The sequence below is a fragment of the Cynoglossus semilaevis genome, chromosome 1 (genome assembly GCF_000523025.1).
Source record: "Cynoglossus semilaevis isolate Cse_v1.0 chromosome 1, Cse_v1.0, whole genome shotgun sequence".
In the NCBI taxonomy this organism is placed as follows: Eukaryota; Metazoa; Chordata; class Actinopteri; order Pleuronectiformes; family Cynoglossidae; genus Cynoglossus; species Cynoglossus semilaevis.
Genome location: NC_024307.1, coordinates 34,145,537 through 34,165,278, shown reverse-complemented (window position 1 = coordinate 34,165,278; position 19,742 = coordinate 34,145,537). Strand labels below are relative to the sequence as shown.

Genomic DNA, 19,742 nt, shown 5'->3' with positions numbered 1-19,742 from the left:
ATATATACATATATATATACATATATGTATATATATGTATATATATATATATATATATATATATATATAAAACATATGGTGGCGCTTTGGCCCAGAGGCAATGTCTCTGTCATTGGTGTGGAACCCACAGGAAGGTTCAGGGGGGTTGGTACGGGTATGTGATTTGGGTGGCGATTGCTGCCCCCGCAACCCGGTAACGGATAAGCGGATGAAAATGGATGGATGGATGGATATATTTACATGCATTCGACACAGAAAATATAAAATATTGATTTTTCTTTTAACAAGGACAAAAAAACTGCGTTTTGCGCACCAACAATTTGGCAGGTGAAAGCATGATGGTCAAAAGTGAAGCAGCATTTGGAAACAATACACCGATCTCCGAGGATGGCATACGTGCTGTGATATCTTATCTCAGTATCAAACTACGTAATCTTTACACTCCAAAAAAATTGGTGAAGTTGAGAATATCTCCTTGATTCCTTCTTGGTTTCCGTAGCGTAGCGGTTAGCACACCTGCCTTGGAAGCAGAGAGTGTTGGGTTTGATTAGCGCCTGGTGTCTGCTGTTAACGCAAGAATTTCCCAACTTTACGATCAATAAAGTTCAACTTATTTTACCAAGAATTTCCCAACGTTACGATCAATAAAGTTCAACTTATTTTATGTATTAATATTTGTGTCGTAGCTCGTCATCACGGGAGAATGGTTGGTCCTGAAGCTGGACCAGTTGACAACCGCTATCCTGGAGCACAAACTACTAAGTACTCAACAGACAGTATAAATGGTCAGTATAAAAGCCCTGTTTTTGAACTTAGCGCCGCTAGTGTTAAAATTCACGGTATCGTCAGACCAAATTGTAGGAGCAATAAAGAATTCACAGCACACTTTCTGTGTGGTCTTCATTGCTGTTCACACAAAACATACACTTATTTAATACACGCAAAAACATATACAGTACGAAGTTGCAAGTTACCGATACTTCCTGTGTGTATGTCGTAGTCGAAGGCATCAACTTTGTGAGACAAAGAATCAATGTAATAAAAGATGTTGTGATCCAAGGACCATTCCATTCCATTAGATATGTCCACCTGTGAAACAGACAGGTTATTCATGTCTATTCTATTAGAAAGACTTTACAGAAAGACTCCATTCCATTGGATTGACCCATGTCTCAGGTCAAAAGGTTACTTGGGTTACCGGGCTAAGTAGTTTCGTCACTGTGAGGTCAGATGCCACGCTGAACAGTGCTCCCTGCTGTCTCTCCAGAACTGTAGGTTTCTCCTCCTTTGCCATTGTACCTAAGATATAAGATACGTTTGGTTACTGTAATTTCTGGACTATTGAGCACACCTGAATATAAGCCACACCTACTAAAATTAAAAAAAAAAGAAAAAAGAAATTGTACCTATATAGGCCGCAATTCCCTATAAGCCGCAGGTGCCCACGTTGTAACATGGGATATTTACACAGAAAGATTTTTTTTCTCATCAAAAGTCATTGATCGCTAGCGGTATGACTAAGTGTCTTTATCCGAACAGTGTCAGTAACACGGCTGGTTACACGTTAGCTCTTTCCTGCTTTGGTGCCCCGACTGTAGTTGGATTTCACAGGGGAGACTTAGTGATCTGCTCCAGGGCTGAAGCTAACATTAGCTCCGGGGCTAACTCCGTTCACTTTGTGCTTGTCCACAGCAGAGGTAAACAGAAACAGGGAAGTTGGGGTCTTCATTATCAGCCACTCCAACCACGCGCACATATACGCACACAGCTATTCACAAACAGACATACACTTCTAGTATAACACACAGTAGCCTACCAGAAAAGACATTGATCGCTAGCAGTATGAACTTCGTTAGCCGGTAAAAATCCATGAATTAGCCGCATCATCGTTTAAGCCGCGGGGTTCGTGTTAAAAAAATGTAGCCACTTATAGTCCAGAAATTACGGTAGTTCTTTGCAAGTAGGCGACATGAAATCAGTAAATCAATAATGTGACTAACCTACTAAGAGGCGTCCTGCTGGATCCACTTTTCCATCATTGAGTCTGTTGTTTGGTTTGTCCTCGTCCACCTCTGCCAGTAAGGTAATGTCCTTAGTTGACCAATCAATGGCAACAATGTTGCGACCAATACCGGCCAAGTAACCACCTGAACGGCAAGGGACCACCATGCTCACCATATCATCTGCGGGTAAAGAAATTATAAGATTAGTAGGGCATGAATTTGTAATCTACGGTGATTAAAAATTTCCCTGGACGATATATTATCCCAGAAATTATTGCCGATAAATGATAATATTGTCAGCATTATTATGAGACCTAACCACTAATGTAATGATAATGTATCACAATAATGCAAGTTCATACTTTCAAAAGCCATACATTTTATTTCTCATGAGTAAATTAAATTAAATTAAATTAAATTAAAATAATTTAAATTAAATTAAAATAATTTAAATTAAAATAAATTAAATTAAATATTCCTGCATCCCCACCTCCTCCCAAAAAGAGTGGATGACTGACACAAGGGTTCACTCCGGTCATTCCACTATGGAATAAGATGAACCCTCTTGTCATCCAGCATGTTTGGTGGTGAGGGACGAGAAAAAACAAAAACAAACAAACACGCACATGGCAATCAACTGGCAAAATGATTGACTTCATTTTCATTTATCGTGCGATCAATGGATGGATCAATTGATTATCGTTCCAAGCCTTGGGAAAGGTAAGACATAAAACATATGCCCACCATGCTCCCCCAATCTTTGATGTCGTCTTTTCAATATGGTTCTATGACAGACATGGGCAAACGTAGGCCTGGGGGCCATTCAGATTTTTAATCTGGCCCGCAAAACTTTTCCAAATTATATGATTTATTTATATTATCATTACACTTCCGCCTTTTCCCTGCAATACCCATGTTTCTCCAATAGATGGTGTAGAAAATGATAAAAGTATTTTAGCATTTTAGCCACTTTTACAAGTGATTTCTCTTAGTTCACATGCTTCATTTATCGGCCCCTCTGTTTAATTTTAGGACCAATTGTGGCCCGCTAGTCAAAAAGTTTGCCCACGCCTGGTAATATATACGTATATTTTTTTTCTTTTTAAATTTAATGGGTGTGGCATATATTTAGGTGCGCTCAATAGTCTGCTTTATCCAGTTCCTATAACGTGACAGCAAGATTTTGGCGATAAATGACAGAAAGGCACAGGTAGAAGGCGGGCAGGTGAGAACTGCCAGGTGTCCAATGGGAGACTTCTATCAACAATACACCTGTTTCCAAAGTTTCTATCTGATTGGCTGCTGGATTCCAGCGATGGAGCTTCTTCCCAGCAATGTCCACGAACATCAGTGTCTGATGTGACTCTTCCCATACCGGTCCTTCACCGATTAGAGCGCCCCCCTTCACCACACACTCCACTCGATGTAATGACATGGTGCCCCGCTGAGATGTGTGAATCAATTGGCCCGGAAAATGTACCTGTGAACCCACACGATACAATAAAGAACTTTGTTTACTGTGTCACTACAATGTACTTAAGGATTGTACAGCTAGGTCCTAGACCAGCAGTCCTCAACTTTTTTTGTACCAAGGAGCAGTTGGCCGATAGCAGCCGTTAATGACGATTTCGCGCCACCATTGAAGGCTCATATAGTCCGTGACGCTATGACATAATTACATACTGGCGCATTAAGTTACTTCCCATTTAATAGTGTTAAAAGTGTTAAAAGTGTTAATAGTGTTAAAAGTGTTAAAAGTACGTTAGGATAAGTGCAAACGTTTTTACACTCACCTGAAGAAGCGACTCCCCGCACACCGAGCAGTAAAGCGTGACGAACCCCTACTACTTCCGGTGTAAACAAAACTTTGGACTTTGGTTTTTAATCCATACGTGTGAACTGTGTGCCCAGACTCAACTTGTTGCACCCAAACGCCACATCCAGGGACTAAGTGTAGGGGGGCGTGGACGTAACGGAATCACTAAAGGGACAAACTTTTTGGGAGTGTTGCGTACACAACACAACTGAGGTAGTCACAGTTAATCAGTGTAAAGCAGCAATAAATCTGTTCATGACTAACTGAAGTGCGACTTTTTGTGACTTTCTTAATATAAAGCTTTATTTATTTACCCTGACGTCACCGACAATCTCATTTTTCACCATTTTCGATTTAGGGCTTGATAAAAAAAATATAATAGAGAAGCATATGAGTTTTTTTCCCCAGTGTTACGTAAAGGAGGACTACTGTTTGTCCCTTCTTAAGGGCATATTAGTAAACCATATATTTGAGTAAAGTTTTATACAAAATAATGGTTAAAAAGGTAGTAAGTGCAGTTGTTAATATTAAACACATATCAGTCTGACCCACGTTATATATATACATATATATTCACTTTTTCAAATACATACTTAATTATTCACCTAATTGGTCTTAAAACTATTATTTATTTATTGCAAATAATTTATCTTTGTTCGTCGATGCATGCTGACAGGCAGAACAATTAACTACTTTTGCACTAGATGGCAGCAGATGGCTATGAAAACTGAAAGAAAGAGAATGAAAGCTGTTGAAGATCTTCGTGTGTCTTTCTTCAATTCCTATCAGCGTTGTCTCAAGTAAACAGGCTGAGATTTCTTACTGTGTTAGTAGATTATTTCTGAGTAATAAGGTATGAGTGAAGTATTATTTCATTACATATACTTTTTTTTGGGGGCGGGGGGTTGTTTCTTTTTTCAAATGAGAATTACGTGTCATGGCTCAAAACGGGGTTGGGAAACATTGAGTCAGTATTTGATAGAGGAACAAACACGGAGCCGATACATTTCCTATAGGTGGTCACCAGGTTTTTTGGCCCATTCCTCTTCACAGAAAGTCTCTAAAACCTTTGGTTTTGGTCTTGGCTGCAGCTGGGAAACTTAAGGCGTCAGCTCTCTCCACAGATTTTCTAATGGATTGAGGTCTGGAGAGACAGACTAGACCATTCCATGGCCTTATTTGGCTTATTTAGCTCACGTTGAGCCACTCCTTTGTTGCCGTGGCAGTATGGTTTAGCTCGTTGTCTTGCTGAAAGGTCCTCCTACTATCCATCCTAAGTGTTCTTGCTAATGAAAGGAGGATTTTGTCCTAGTTGTTACAGGGCTCCTTCATGGTCTTCTTAGTGCGGAGAAGTCGCCCTGTAACCTTTTCAGAAAAACAGAAGATTCAAGCCTCCTCTGAGTCATTTAGATGTTCCACTGGCAAACTTAAGGCCTTTGTCGTTGTGGGCACTGCAAGATTCCAGTCTATCACAACGTACTGGGTTGCCAACTGTTTTCTTGTTGACTGAGGTCCTAACTTATGTAAGAAACTGATTCCTAGAGCTAGTGTACATCATACGCATGTTAAACATTTTTAGGATTTTTTTTTTTTAGTAATTGCTTCATTGTGCACACTGTAAAACTCTATAAAATGCAAAACATTTGATAACGTTTACATTGTGGTTTTTTTTTAATGTATTTTGTATGCATTGGGTTTCACCAAAATGATATGTGCCATAAAATGGCTCTATGTGAAAGTGAAAGTCACTAGATGGCAGCAGAGCAACTCATTTGATTAACCTAGTTTATTAATCAGGGGGTTGTATGCACAATACTGGTGCCAGTAAGGTTTGTACAGATGAATAAATATTATATATATATATATATATATAAATATTATCAGGTACTCAATAGTAGTTTCATTTGGGCGGGGGTGTGAAAAAACTTCTGTCCCATGGCAGAAAATATTGAGAAACATTGTTTAACCCATCACCTTAGGGAGCAGGTGGCTCTTATCGGTCTTATCGGTATCGGTCAGAACGCACTGTTTTGTGATTGTGTTTTGTTCATGCATACACAAACACACACACACACACACACAGAGAGAGAGAAAAAAAGCAAAGATAAGCAGCAAATTGTCTTTATTTCTGTTGCTATAACCAAGTCAGCATTCATGATACAGAGACATACTGGAACAGACTACAACAATTACAGGAAGAACCGACAGTAAGGCAGAAGACGAGACAAAGATTTATGGCACTCATGATTGATCTATATGAGGGATAATATTGCTTTTAAAAAACAAACAAACAAACAAACAATCTCTAGCCACTTTCATTGTTGGTTAATCTTAACTCCACTGCACTTTATATATCAAATATATTTCTTTTAGTGACGTTTATTGCTAACGTTGCACGCACCTTACATTAAAAGACTATACAACTTGAATTTGACAGTTGTTCCGTCGAATAAGAATTCCCACAGATAATAACAGTCCACGTTTTGCAGGATACATGGGAGACAGAGTCAGCGTTTTCTGGGACATGCACAAAGGTTTAATGAGGCGAGGGACGGGTGTGAGACAAGGAAGGGGAGCGGGGGGAGGGGGGGCTTTAAAGCAGCGGCTGCGACCGAAGGAGAGAGGCCACAGTTCGCAGAGCCTGTCACACATGCATGTACCAGTGGTATTTTAGATATCGGGTACAATCCTTTATTCTTTTTAAAGCTATACTACAATGCTCTGATCCACAAATAGAAGCTTCACATGCCAACCGTGACCTTTGCTGGACCTGCCATTGATTTATTTTTCCTCCCAGATTTCAAATAAAAATAGCACCATACATACTCATACACACACACACACACACACAAACACACTTAGAGAGAGAGAGAGAGAGAGAGAGAGAGAGTCAGTATGTTTCCATGACTTAAAGTGGGCGTTAAAAATACACGTAAACATGCTAGTTGGACTCAAATAGAACTCAATCTTGCTTCCGAGTCACACTCGCACCACACACCGGAGCTGAGCGCTTCGTGCACGTATGTGTTGATCAGTACCAAATAAGGTGAAATGGCTATGGTTCAATTCCAGGTCTATGTGACTCTTTGGACCCGCGGGCCACAATGGGAACAAAAACTTGACAGGGCTGAGTAAGGGGGTGGGGTGGAGTGGGGGAGGGTCAGAAGCGAGTAGATGGAGTGTTTGTGTGATCCAAGATAAATGACATAAGTTTGGCCTTTTCTACGTCATCTATAGTGGAACATGCAGGCATTGCAGGGGAAAAGGCAGACGTATAATGCTGATATAAATTCATAACATCATTTGGACACGTTTCGTGAGCCGGATTAAAAAGGCCAAACATGCATCCCATCCGGCCCCAGGGCCTTAGTTTGCCCATGCCTGTGCTAGACCGTGTCGGGATTTTAAAGGATATGCTGGCCTGTATAAGGATCCACCTGTTGCAGTACATGGGGCGGATTACATCCGTTTGTGGGTAAACAAGTAAATGCTAAGAATATTGATATCATTACGACAACTTACTTACAACAAAATGCACCCCTACGTAGGCAGAGGCTATCTTATAGAATGGGACCAAAATGGACGTAAGGGGAACAGGAGTGGTGTTAATGGCACAAGCAAGACCTGTATTTCAGTTATCCATCCATCCATCCATCCATTTTCATCCCGTTACCGTGTCGCGGGGGCAGCAGTCGCCACCCAAATCACATTGCACCGTACCAACCCCCCTGAGCCTTCCTGCAGGTGGTGAGTCCACTGGAAGGGACCAACCACCCTAACTGGGATTTGATCTTGCCCAGGAGGTGAACCCTGGGGTTCCACACCAATGACAGAGGACGTTGCCTCTGGACCAAAGCGCCACTGTGTTTCAGTTAGTGGAGTGTAAAAAGGCATTTGTAAGTGCCAGAAAACTGCGACAAACATTTGGATAACGTTCAGGTAATGTTCAAATAAAGCTGAGATGGAAAAAATTTGGTTGAGAGACATCAAGAAACGAGACGCTAAGATGCCCATTCTTAGGGAACGTGATGTGTTAGCAGACAAAAAAAAAAAAATACAAAGGCATGTTGTTGCATCATCTGCCTCTGGTTCATTTATTTGGTTGTTGTTTTGGTCTGTGTGCTATCACAGGTCATCCACATTAGTGACAATGTATTTTGTAAATGTGCTTGGGCTTGGCTGGATGAAGAAGGTCATCTAATATCTTTCCTCAGTCCGGCTGTAACCGCATCTCCGCGCAACAGCGCGTCCGAATGCACTAAATGTGCACAGACAGGACGAGCATTCACACGATTATCTGATCACGTCAGTTTAGAGACTCATGATTATCTTAACACACACACACACAGTTCCATTTGAACATCGATGCATAGCTTGAAAAGCATACGCGAAATTTCACTTCAAAAACCGTACAGTACAGTACGAGAAACTCTCAAGAACGACCGGCCAATGAGGTTTTTTAAGATCAGACATAGACCGGACAGCATCTGTGATCTGGCTTCATGACATCCAGTGTAGCTCGACTGAACATGTCAGGGACTTGCTAAGGTTTATCATCTGTAAAGTCTGAGGTTGATTTTAGCCGCTGCTTGTCCGAACAACCCCAACCAGTCTTCGGAATTTACATCCAATTTTTTTTTTGCTAGTCAAACCATCCTGGATCAAGCAATGCCTGTGTTTTGTGGAGCTTATGCTGTGGTTACGTAATGTATTTTTTTCTGACCGTCCTCTTGAAATGTTCCATAACATCAGCACTCATCCCTTTTCTGCCTACTCCTTTTCCATTTTTTTTTTCTTTCCCTCCACCCTCCCTCCTTGGCCCTGTTGCCGTACAGTCTCTCTTCTAGCTTTCATCCATCCTCCGTTCGGTGGCTGGCAGGCCAGAGGGCTGAGCCAGCCCTCTGCTGCATTATCCCACTGCTGAGTGAATTACTTTGCCTCCATTAAACTAACGAGAATGTACAGAGAGCACAGAGAGTGGGGGGGTGGGTGGGGGTGGGGGGAGAGGAAGGGCTGAGGCTGCAGAGAGATGGAGGAAATGAGAGATGGCGATGAGGAGGACGCAAAAGAGTGGTTAACATTAATCATCATGTAAAGCATGAGAGTTATATAAACACAAATGTACTGATTTACAGATGTGTCCCAGATGTGGCCTGATAAGAGTCACAGTCACAGTGTTGGCTTATTAATGGTCTAGCAAAGGGAAAGGTTTGGACAGGAGCTTTACTGTGTTCATCACATTGGCTCACATTGACTTTGAGCAACAATGTTATGTTGTCAGGTGTATATATATATATATATATACTGTACATATGTATGTATGATTTGAAAATGGGGCACAGCAAGGCAATTTCAAATACTTCATTTATTTGTAACACAGTGGGGAAATCCACTGATTTAGATTTTGTTTAAAGATAAAAGCATTCTTTTGGGAATTGCAATCCTATATGCCAAAAGGGGGCGCTGAAGAAAATGATTTAGATTTAGATTTACCAGAAGAAACAGAGAAGAGAAATGACAAATGTTCAGGGAACTAAATCCACACTATGTACTTTAATGGTGTGCGGTTTCGAAACAGAGCAGTAGATTGTTTTTGTTTGTTGTGGAAAACATTACAGGCCAAAGGGTGGGACGCTACCAAATTCAAAACGTATCCAAAACGGCACTTTCCCCTTTTAAATCTTTCTTAAAGTGATGTAAAAAAATAGATGCACTGATGGACTAGCCAGTGGTGATTACAGATGTAGATGGGGAGAGTGATTTAATAGGTGAGCGAAGGACAAACATGGGTTGGACCGCAGCATGATGGCGACAGCGCAAGGGGACTGGATTGACGACGAAGACGAGGCAGTGCACATAGAGAAAATATATATATATATACAGTATATATATATTATAGTGTCTCGATAAAGCTAAAACTGTGTGTGACTGTGTTCAAATTTGTGTCATATAAATTCCTACATTTTGTGCAAAGCTTACATTGAACGTCATTTATGGTACTTTTACAACTATCATATTGTGAGCGTTACATATGACAACGCCTGCTAACCTATACACTATGCTAACTTGCTAACATATTTTTCTCTTTTCCTAGCGCAGTGTTTCATTATAGTAGTCATAAAATCCTTTGTAGTACTCTAAATTGGAATAGTTCCAATAAAACGAAAACGTAAAAAATCACTTTTGCACTTTTCAACGATTTATTAAGGCTTGAGGAACATACGATGTTAAAGCTAAATATTAAACTATTCGTATAGTGGTTCTCAGTTATTTTTTCTGTCATGCCCCACCTTGAGGACAGAAATGTTTTCGTGCCACACCCCACCCCCCCCAGCAAATTGAAATACTATTGACCCCCTTCCCCCAGCAAATTGAAATACTATTGACAACCTGATAACATGTATATATTTTTATCTGCACAAAACACTGAACGAGTTGCTGCCACCTAGTGACTGGAGGTCTGTTCTCATTCAAGCATAACCATGTCAAGCAAGCCATATTCCATTGAAAGCCCCTCACGCCCCCCCTGGCACCTCATAGTGCTCCCCCAGGGGGGCCCCGCCCCACTATTTGAGAAGTAGTGTTACAGGGAGCCACCAATAACATTCATACAATACTGTAAAAAAAAAAAAAAAAAAGGTTTTTTGAAGCAGCCTTGCCCTTTAGCCTTCAAGTTTACCTAACCTACCTGTATAAACATATGAACATGTCGGCCAGTTCTTACAGTTGCCAGGAGCAACAAAGGGTTAGGGGTCTTGCTCAGGGGCTTAGAGTAACCTTGGACTGAGGGAATTTTGATTTTCAAATGAGCACTGTCATGTCGAGCATTAACTATTACCTTGTACTGACCAATACGAGACCCGTGTGGCAACGACTTCACGCGACACCAAGCTGCTAGTTAATGACGTAATATACATACATACATACATACATACATACATAAATATACGGGGGTTACCTATATCATCACTACACTGAAGACTGTGAGGTATTAGTCCTTCTTGCTGTCCGTGTTATGTACCGTGAGGCAGACAGAAGACTCCGGTGTGACAGACGGTAGCTTTGGTTCGTTATTAATACTTGAGAAAAGCACTGATGGATTATTATGGGAAGCAGAATTGATGGCGGAGAGAGAGAGGTGAGACCAAAAACAAGAACTGCTACTGAGAAGCTGGACTCCTCTAAAAAAAAAAAAAAAACAACCCTGACTTAATGAGGTTACAGCACACGACAGTACAGCAGCAGTAATGAGATGCTCAGATGAGACAGCCCAACACTCACTCACACACACTCACACACAGCCACACAAATGCGAGGTATTGACACATCTTTATCATTCCTATTAATCGTTCATGCAGAAAACTGGTTTTCCTCCACAGCTCCTTGAGACACACGTATTCAGAGAAACACATACATTATATAAATAGTATAAATAATATAAATAGAGTTCAATGCAATTCCTATCGTATTCTAAAATAAAACAAAACACTTTCGAAGTAAAACATGATCAATCAAGAGAGAGAGAGAGAGAGAGAGAGAGAGAGAGAGAGAGAGACACGGTCTCGGGAGTGAGGGATGATTACTCCAAGGTACCTCTCCCTCTGCTCTCAGAGGTCAGTGCACCGCTCCTGTTTGCTGTAGTGGTCAAACTGACTCTTCCAGTGCATCATGTAGGAGGACCAACGGTGGAATTCCACTTTCCACTGGCGTTCGGCTTCATCTATATTGTCTGACAAAAGGAACACACGGGGAAAAGATTAAAACATTAGCGGCTGAAACTCTTAACACCCGCTACTGATGCTCCGCGCTGTGCGTTATTATTGTATTTGAACTCTAAATGATTCAAATTGGACTTCGAGTTTGTTAGTACTGTTACCATCCATTTTCATCTGCTTATCTGTTACCGGGTCGCGGGGGCAGCAGTCTCCACCCAAATCACACTGCACCGTACCAACCCCCCTGAACCTTCCTGCAGGTGGTGAGTCCACTGGAAGGTACCAACCGCCCTAACCGGGATTCAAACTTGCTCAGGAGGTGAACCCTGGGGTTCCACACCAATGACAGAGACATTGCCACTGGGTCAAAGCGTCACTAGTACTGTTACATCCATAAAAAAAAAGATTAAAATCTGCCGCTTACATTCTGATTTTACAAAGCTCAACTATAGCATGTACGAAGAATTAGCATACAGATAACATTGTTTGCGGTTACGTTGCCATCTCCCATAAATGCATTAAGAAGGTCCTGTTTCATCATTCCGACATACAGCATTATAAACTTAAATTTCGCAAAAGAGCTAGATGACGAGCGGAGTGGACCAATGAGTCGTCGTGTGGAGTCATACGCGAACAGACAGCTTGGTTTACAGTCGCCAGTTTGTAGGCTAGTCATTAGATTGCTATGTTTCGTTAGCGCTACGTTCGCTCTCTTTTGTTTAGGTTGTTTTTTTTAACTAAAATTTGAAAAAAAAAATAGTCAAAATGTGTACCGTTTTCTTTTGTTTAGGTTGTTTTTTTGGGGAACTTTTGGGAACTCATTACGACTCCCGAGCGTAAGTCAGACTCTTACAATGTTTTATGTTCAAGATCAGGTTAAAAAAAATTTAAAAACTAAAATTTGAAAAAAAATAGTCAAAATGTGTACCGTTACTGTGCTTGAATCGGTTACATAAGCAACGAACATGTACAATTACGTTGTTTCGGAAAGTCTGTATCAAACAAGTAGCTCTTTGTATTCTACTAAGTTGCCTTGAAGTATCCCTCCGTTTCAAGAAGGTTGGTGAACCCTGTTCTAGATTATGATATTACCATGGTGTTAGGTGAGTGGTACTGCGACTTCCGATGTAGAACGGGTTGTTTTCAACGCTGTTTTCACCAACTTATACTGAGAATTCAGCACCATCAGGAGCCCACAACAATTTGTATTGTACGGTAGAAGCAGATTATTTTACCAGTAATGTTGAGGAGGCGGGGGAGGAAGCGGTTCCAGAAGGCACACATCTGGTTCCTCATACCCTTATGTATCTTGATGGGCTCTGTATTAAGTACAACATGCTTCTGCTCGCTGACTGTGAACACAGGCCAGCGCTTCCTGCTGTCCACCATGCTTTCGTGGTTAAAATTTGGATTCCTGAAAAACAGAATTTATACAAGGAGAAATGTAACATTCAAAAAAAAAAATCACCAGAAAGAGCACTTTATTGACTACGTACAACTTTGCAAAGATATGTTCTAGGGCTTTGATATGTTATCAACGTAATATGCAAACAAGTTCCCTTCCACGTTGAATAGTAATTTCACCAATAAATGCCTGCAATTTTCTTGTACCTTTAGCTTTAATATATATCGCACACCTTACCTATAACATGTAAGTGGTAAGAAAAAAAAAATGCTATTCCGAGTGGAATGAGAAATTCAAGTCAGGAAACTAGTTAGCACTAGCAAAAGAGTTACATCGAAAGGTGCTACATCCAAAGAAGCTAGTTAGCACTAGCAAAAGGACTATGTTTTTTGAACATGCTGCTTAAATATGCTGGTATAATGATCTCTTCTACCAATTGGACGTGTGTTTAATTTTAGTTAAAACGCATACGGCTTTAGGTAGCTACATCTGATGTAGCTACATAGGAAAAAGCTAGCTAGCTAGCTGAAGTGGCTGTATCTGAAGCAGCTACATTTGAAGTAGCTACAAGCTAACAGAGCTACAACCGACACAAGACGCCGTATCTAAAGTTGATACAGATCATCTACACGTGGACTAAAAATTCTTGCTTGATACATGAATTTGACTGATGTATTTAAGAATGTATTTAAAAAAGCATCTAAACAAAAAAACCTGTAAATTGAACTTCACCACCAAAAATACAAAAAATAAAATTTGGCTCTCAATGACAAGTGAAAATCCTACTACGTATTATTGAAGTGCTGATGAACAGTATGTCTCTTCAAAATCTTGAATTAAAAAGTAACGGCTTCTTACCCAGTTCGGGCAAAGTTGGCCCAATACTTCATCATGCGTCGACTGAGCTTCTCCTCCTCCATGGTGTAGTTTAGTCTCTTCTCCAGTGGCAGGCCAAAGACAAACTCGATTTCATAGCCATGGATCACCCCCATCCACTCTGGCCATGCCAGGTTTGATGCACGATGGTCAAACAGATAGAGGTAGACCCCTCCTTGAGGACACAAGAGAGACCTTCTTTAAGTACATATATATATATAATGTTTAGATTTCACGCCATCCAGTAAACAGTGAGACAAGAATCATATATTTAGGATGGCTTAATCTGATACCCAGGTTCGGTATCAGACCAATATTGGTCAAAATTTCCGGATCGAACTTAAAAAAAAAAAAAAAAAAAAACTAAATTGCTAAATGCTCAACTTAACTTTACGCGACTATCCCCTCAGCAACTGCAGCCTGCAGTTTGAGATATTAAGGTATCGGATTGGTATTGGTATCGGCGGATACTCCAAGTTGCCGTATCGGACAAGACAAGGTTGTATCGAGCCATCCCATATGTATACAGTATAGGGCAAATTCTTTGGTGGATGTTTACACTTGACAATAACATCAAACATTTTCCAGTCCTTCTGGTTTTTTTTTTTTTTTTTTTGGTTTTTTTTTTTTTAAATTTAAATTAAAAGGGGTTTTTTATTCCTTTCCCCCAACGAATGCGGCCCATTCAGCTTTTTAATACGGCCCGCCAAACTTTTTCAATTACAGTGGAACCTCAAGATACTCTCCCGACACAAGAGTATTTCACGACACAAGAGTATTTCACGATACGAGCAAGCCAATTTTTGCTTCAAGATTACGTGTACAGATTCAAAATACGAGCACGCATACATACACTGACGCTAGGCGGCCGAGCACTCGGAGCAGCTCACGCCGCTTCACTTGTTGTCGTTGTTGTCGTACTTGTTCGTCGACTCTTCCGTATTGTGTTTGCGTTATCTACGCGATTTTCTCCCTATTTTGTGCGTTATTCTTCATAATAGCGACGAGTCCTAAGAGAGTGAGCGGTAAGGATGGTGGTGAGAAGCAGAAACGCATGATGACCACGCGTTTAAATAAATTATTTATTTTAAATAATTAAATAATATTAAATATATAATATTTATATATATAATATTAATATAGATAATATGTATAATATTAATAAATATATATTTTTTTAAATATTTAAAATAATATTTATTTAACATATTATTTTAATTAGTTACGTAGTGTATGTGTAATGTACGCTACGGAATCAAGCATCTACATACGGGCCAACTCTCTCCGCACATGCCGCCATTAGCCGCTACTGTATCGTCTGTCTCGAAGGTAAGATCTAATAATTAAAACCACACCTAAATCCCTATATACTATAATTTTTTATATACTATATACTTATATACTATAATTGTTTGTTTTTTTTCATTTTTATTAGCACTAATAAGTATGAGTTTTTTTAGACACCAGAACAGATTTTTTTTTTTCCCCCCTGTAATTTCTTATGGGAAAAAAATGATTAGACATACGAGCACCTTGAGTTACGAGCTCGGTCCTGGAATGGATTGTGCTCATATCTTGAGGTTCCACTGTATATAATTTATTTATATTTTCAATAAACTTAGCATTTTCATTTAGCTTAGTCCACTGCGCCATCTATCTGCGCCTGAGCCGGCGACCCTGTTCAATTTTAGGATTGTGGCCCACGAGTCAAAAAGTTTGCCCACGCCTGGTCTAAACTAAACATTAGGTGAGTTAGGAGACAGTTAAGAGTTGCTGTTCTCTCACTGTAAATTCCTTCGTTTTTATATGTGAATTTAGGGACTTAGACTTTAATGACATACGATGAACGTTTGTTATAAATGTTACACCTCCGTTTAATACATATTGGACAGTTAGCAAAATGGACAAGATATACAGATTCTGTCCATTTCTTATTAGAAGTCAAGAAACACAAAACATATAAAACGGGTTGGAATGAAATAGCCCTCAGTTTATTCTGTTGGTTTTATCACCAAGTTCAAACAAATCTATGAACCCAGATAGTTCTGTCCATTTCTTATTAGAAGTCAAGGTTTGTTTGTTTTTTTTTTTCCCAATAAATGTATTTTAACAATGGGTTTCTATTGCCATTAATGCATTCCCATTTATTATCATTCTTGCATACACATTTATTATTTATGTACCAAATATGAACTTTTAAACACTTGGGTGCTTACCTTGTGAGTTTCCCCCGCTGTTCACCAGTCCTGAGCCTAGTCCACCAACGTTAGCTTTCAGTGCATTATGCTGGGCATAACTGCGGGCAAAGTGAGTGAGCGGGCAAATGACATTGTGGTCGCCCACAACGTCATCCATGGCATCCCGGTTCTTAATACCGTTGTTTTCATCCATCCAGTCGGTGTACTGTAGCACCACTGCTTCAAGACCAATATCATTAGCATGTGGAACACTGAGCTTGACACCTGTCAAAGAAGAATTAAGATACATTGATATTTGCGTTTTGTTTTTTTTGTTTTGTTTTTTTCATTTTGATTATCTGAATTATTTAAATAATAAAATAAACCAAAAACTCTTTATTTGGTGATGTATGACAGTCTTCATTTAAAAACGAAATCAAAAAACAAATTTGGGGATTTTAATGATAGCAATAGCTTTGGCCCTTGGTCCGGGCACAGAAGCAGGAAAGAGCTAACCAGTGTAACCAGCCGTGTTACAGGCACTGTTTGGAAAAAAACAAACAAACATTTATTTAATTAAAAAAAAGAAAATATCCCATTCTGTGTAAATAGACCACGTTACAACGTGGACACCTGCAGTTTATAGAGAAGTGCGGCCTATATATTTACAATTATTTTTTTTCTTTTAAAAATTTAGAGGGTGCGTCTTATATTCAGGTGCAACTTTTATGTAGCTTATGTCCAAGATTATGCTCTCCCCCAAGCTAGGTAAAAGCCATTACATTGAACTCAATGATTGTCATTCATTGTCAAAATATGGAATTTTGACAGTTGTTCATATCACTAGAGAGCAACGGTGTACGCGTACCACAGTTTGAGAACCACTGTTTTTAATGCATTTGTACCTTCTAAAAAGTCCTCTCTGGATATGAGACTTTCATTATCTTTGCTGAAACCTGGTGCGCCATACAGCAGGAAATAGGTGCCCTCATCCTGGTTGACTCCAAGTAGAATCTGAGTGTCTTTGAAGTTGCCTGAGCTGAGCATCGCCTCTGGGCTATCAGGCAGGACGTCCTCGTCCACGACGGGAACAAATGAAAATCGGAAAAGGGCCGACCACGGTAGAACCTGTCCACAGGAAGTATAGAAACCATCCTGAACTTATGAACAGATGAAGTCAATGTGTCAAAAACACCATCAACTATACCCCATCCAAGACTATTCAACAAGCATACACCATAATTTCTGGACTATAAGCTACTTTGCTACTTTGAAACACGCGGCTTAAAAACAATGTTGCGGATCATTTACTGTATGGATTTTTACGGGCCGACGTAGTTTATACCGCTAAGAATCAATGACTTGGTAGGCTAGGTGTGTTATACTTCAGGGATACTTCTTGTACTTTTTTTTTTTTACAAATATCAGAGTAGTTGCTAGGTCAAATTGGCTTTGTTTTATTTCATATTATTTATTTATTGTGTATTTGTTTTTTTTGTTTGTTTTCTAAAGGATTGTAGAGTATATTTTGATTCCCATTGCCGATGACCTACATGACTCAAATGTAGGAAGGAATTTGAATAAACAAAGTCCGCGAAAACAAATCAGACCAAAAAAAAAAAAAAATCAACGCAAAATCTGAAAGAATGAGAATCTACAATTTCAAACAAATAGCTTCATGGCTAAAAAAGTATTAGAAAGTATTAGAAAGTACAGATGGCTCAACACAACTTTTTTTCATGTCCAATAGCGAGACTATTGCAATTTTGAACATCTCTACATACAGTATACGGTGTGGTTCCACAGTGTAGCGGTTACCATCATGTCCAATAGCGAGACTGCAATTTCGAACATCTCTACATACAGTATATGGTGTGGTTCCACAGTGTAGCGGTTACCATGCCCACCTTACACATATCGCATACTTGGTGCTTCCAAAGGGCTAACACAACACAACGTTAACGTTAAGAATTTTTAAAGTACAAATTATTATTATTATTATTATATCAGTGGCGCTTTGGCCCAGAGGCAATGTCTCTGTCATTGGTGTAGAACCCCAGGGTTCACCTCCTGGACAAGTTCGAATCCCGGTTAGGGAGGTTAATACCTTCCAGTGGACTCACCACCCGCAGGAAGGTTTGGAGGGTTGGTACGGTGCAATGTGATTTGGGTGGCGACTGCTGTCCCCGCAACCCGGTAACGGATAAGCGGATGAAAATGGATGGATGGATTATTATATCAATCTGCTACATTCGTTCTTCCTCCAACATGCCACAGGCTGCCATTGCTGAGGCTTTCGTGCCCCTGTGTACGGTTGCGCAAATATGTTGAGCATTTGGGCTTAGATAATCAGACGGGCTATAGATGTTTGGATGTTCTATAACTAGATTCTGACCAATATTGGAGTGAGAGTGATTGGAGTATCTCTTTTAAAAAATAGAAGATTTTTAAGGCTGACAGGTTGATGCCCTATATTGCTATTAATACAACAACCGGCTGCATTTGCTGCAGTGCGAAAGGAAATTTCCCTACCTCTTTACCCCATTAGGCTTGTAAGTCGGATGCATCGTGAGATGCCAGTTTGCTAGCACTAACATGCTAGGGGTCTGTACGTGTCTGTATTGAGCAGCTGTGTTTCTTATATCAAGGACATCATTTTTTTAAACCCCACTTTTCTGTTCATATTGCATCCCAAGGCTGTAACAAACAAATAACCAACTGCTGACTAAAAGGAAAGACTACCTGCCACCCCTGGGCAGAGTGTTTAGATCAGCGGTGCCCTGTGTAATTAGCTCTCTTAATTAAGTATGAGCATGTTTAAATCTCACAACCTATGACCAGACATGTTTCAGGTCAGAGCCCCAACCTCCCCTCCCCTCCCCTCCCCTCCCCGGCCCCCCTGAGCAGACAGGTCTGGGTGGCTGGGATCAGATGACAAATGAGCCAGTAAACAGTAAACAACACTGACCTCATTCGAACACAGCAGCCTGTGACTCCAACACACACTCTTGCTAAGGAGTGAACTCTGCTGTGATTGCTCAAACAGTGTTAACTGTATCGGCCAAATTCACTATTCCTCGTTCCTCGTCCACTATGTGGACATACAGACTGTGTCATCAAAACTACAACTATATTAAAGTAAATTCCTGACAAAAAAAAAAAAAAAAAAAAAAAGTAATAGAGACTAACCTGTTTTGGGTTTCCACCAAAGAAAACGATGTTGTCTTGTACCCACTGCAGTGCCATTCTTTGGTCCAGCAGGCCCACATTGCCAGGAGCCTCAGATGAGCCATGCAAAGCCAGGAAACCAAAAGCACCAATTCGGTAGTTCATGGACACCACAATGACAGTCTCACTGTGAGCTAGGTAACGCCCTTCGTACACATCAAGTGAGGAAGAACCGCTATAGAATCCTACAAATGTTAAATATGACAGCAGAGTCAGAACAACAGGCCAACAACATTTACCACAGCCACTGCTATTTTGAAATCGTACTCATATTTCACCCCTAAGAAGCACGGACAAACACCTCTGGCTTTTGACCACAACGGTGTGTTGAGAGGTATAAGGTTCTCGAAAGTATTGCTACGCAAACCATTTCGATCAGTGGGAGCTGTTGTCAGTGATGTTCACAACCAAGCTTAGGTTATCAAGAGTACTGTGGCTTGTACCACATCTGATTACTAAAAACATCAGAGTAAAATGTGTAATAGATATATAGATAGATAGACAGACAGACAGACAGACAGA

General features: G+C 40.2%; 2 protein-coding genes across 2 annotated transcripts in view; both read right to left on the bottom strand.

Annotated features, from left to right (window-relative positions):
* The window catches only part of rgn (regucalcin), an 8,712-nt gene extending 4,201 nt beyond the window's left edge, over positions 1-4,511 (bottom strand). Inside the window, exons 1-5 of the mRNA XM_017031321.2 lie at positions 3,797-4,511; positions 3,276-3,483; positions 2,001-2,183; positions 1,199-1,299; positions 975-1,089 (exon numbers count right to left, since the gene is read on the bottom strand). Coding sequence (XP_016886810.1) covers positions 975-1,089; positions 1,199-1,299; positions 2,001-2,183; positions 3,276-3,438 — 562 coding nt within the window. The 5' untranslated portion in view covers positions 3,439-3,483; positions 3,797-4,511. The remainder of the gene's footprint in view (positions 1-974; positions 1,090-1,198; positions 1,300-2,000; positions 2,184-3,275; positions 3,484-3,796) is intronic.
* A 5,667-nt stretch (positions 4,512-10,178) lies between these two features.
* Positions 10,179-19,742, bottom strand: part of ache (acetylcholinesterase (Yt blood group)) — a 22,050-nt gene continuing 12,486 nt past the window's right edge. Inside the window, exons 3-8 of the mRNA XM_025062263.1 lie at positions 19,098-19,405; positions 16,898-17,147; positions 16,032-16,277; positions 13,798-13,990; positions 12,770-12,948; positions 10,179-11,548 (exon numbers count right to left, since the gene is read on the bottom strand). Of these exons, the coding sequence (XP_024918031.1) occupies positions 11,427-11,548; positions 12,770-12,948; positions 13,798-13,990; positions 16,032-16,277; positions 16,898-17,147; positions 19,098-19,405 (1,298 nt within the window). The 3' untranslated portion in view covers positions 10,179-11,426. The remainder of the gene's footprint in view (positions 11,549-12,769; positions 12,949-13,797; positions 13,991-16,031; positions 16,278-16,897; positions 17,148-19,097; positions 19,406-19,742) is intronic.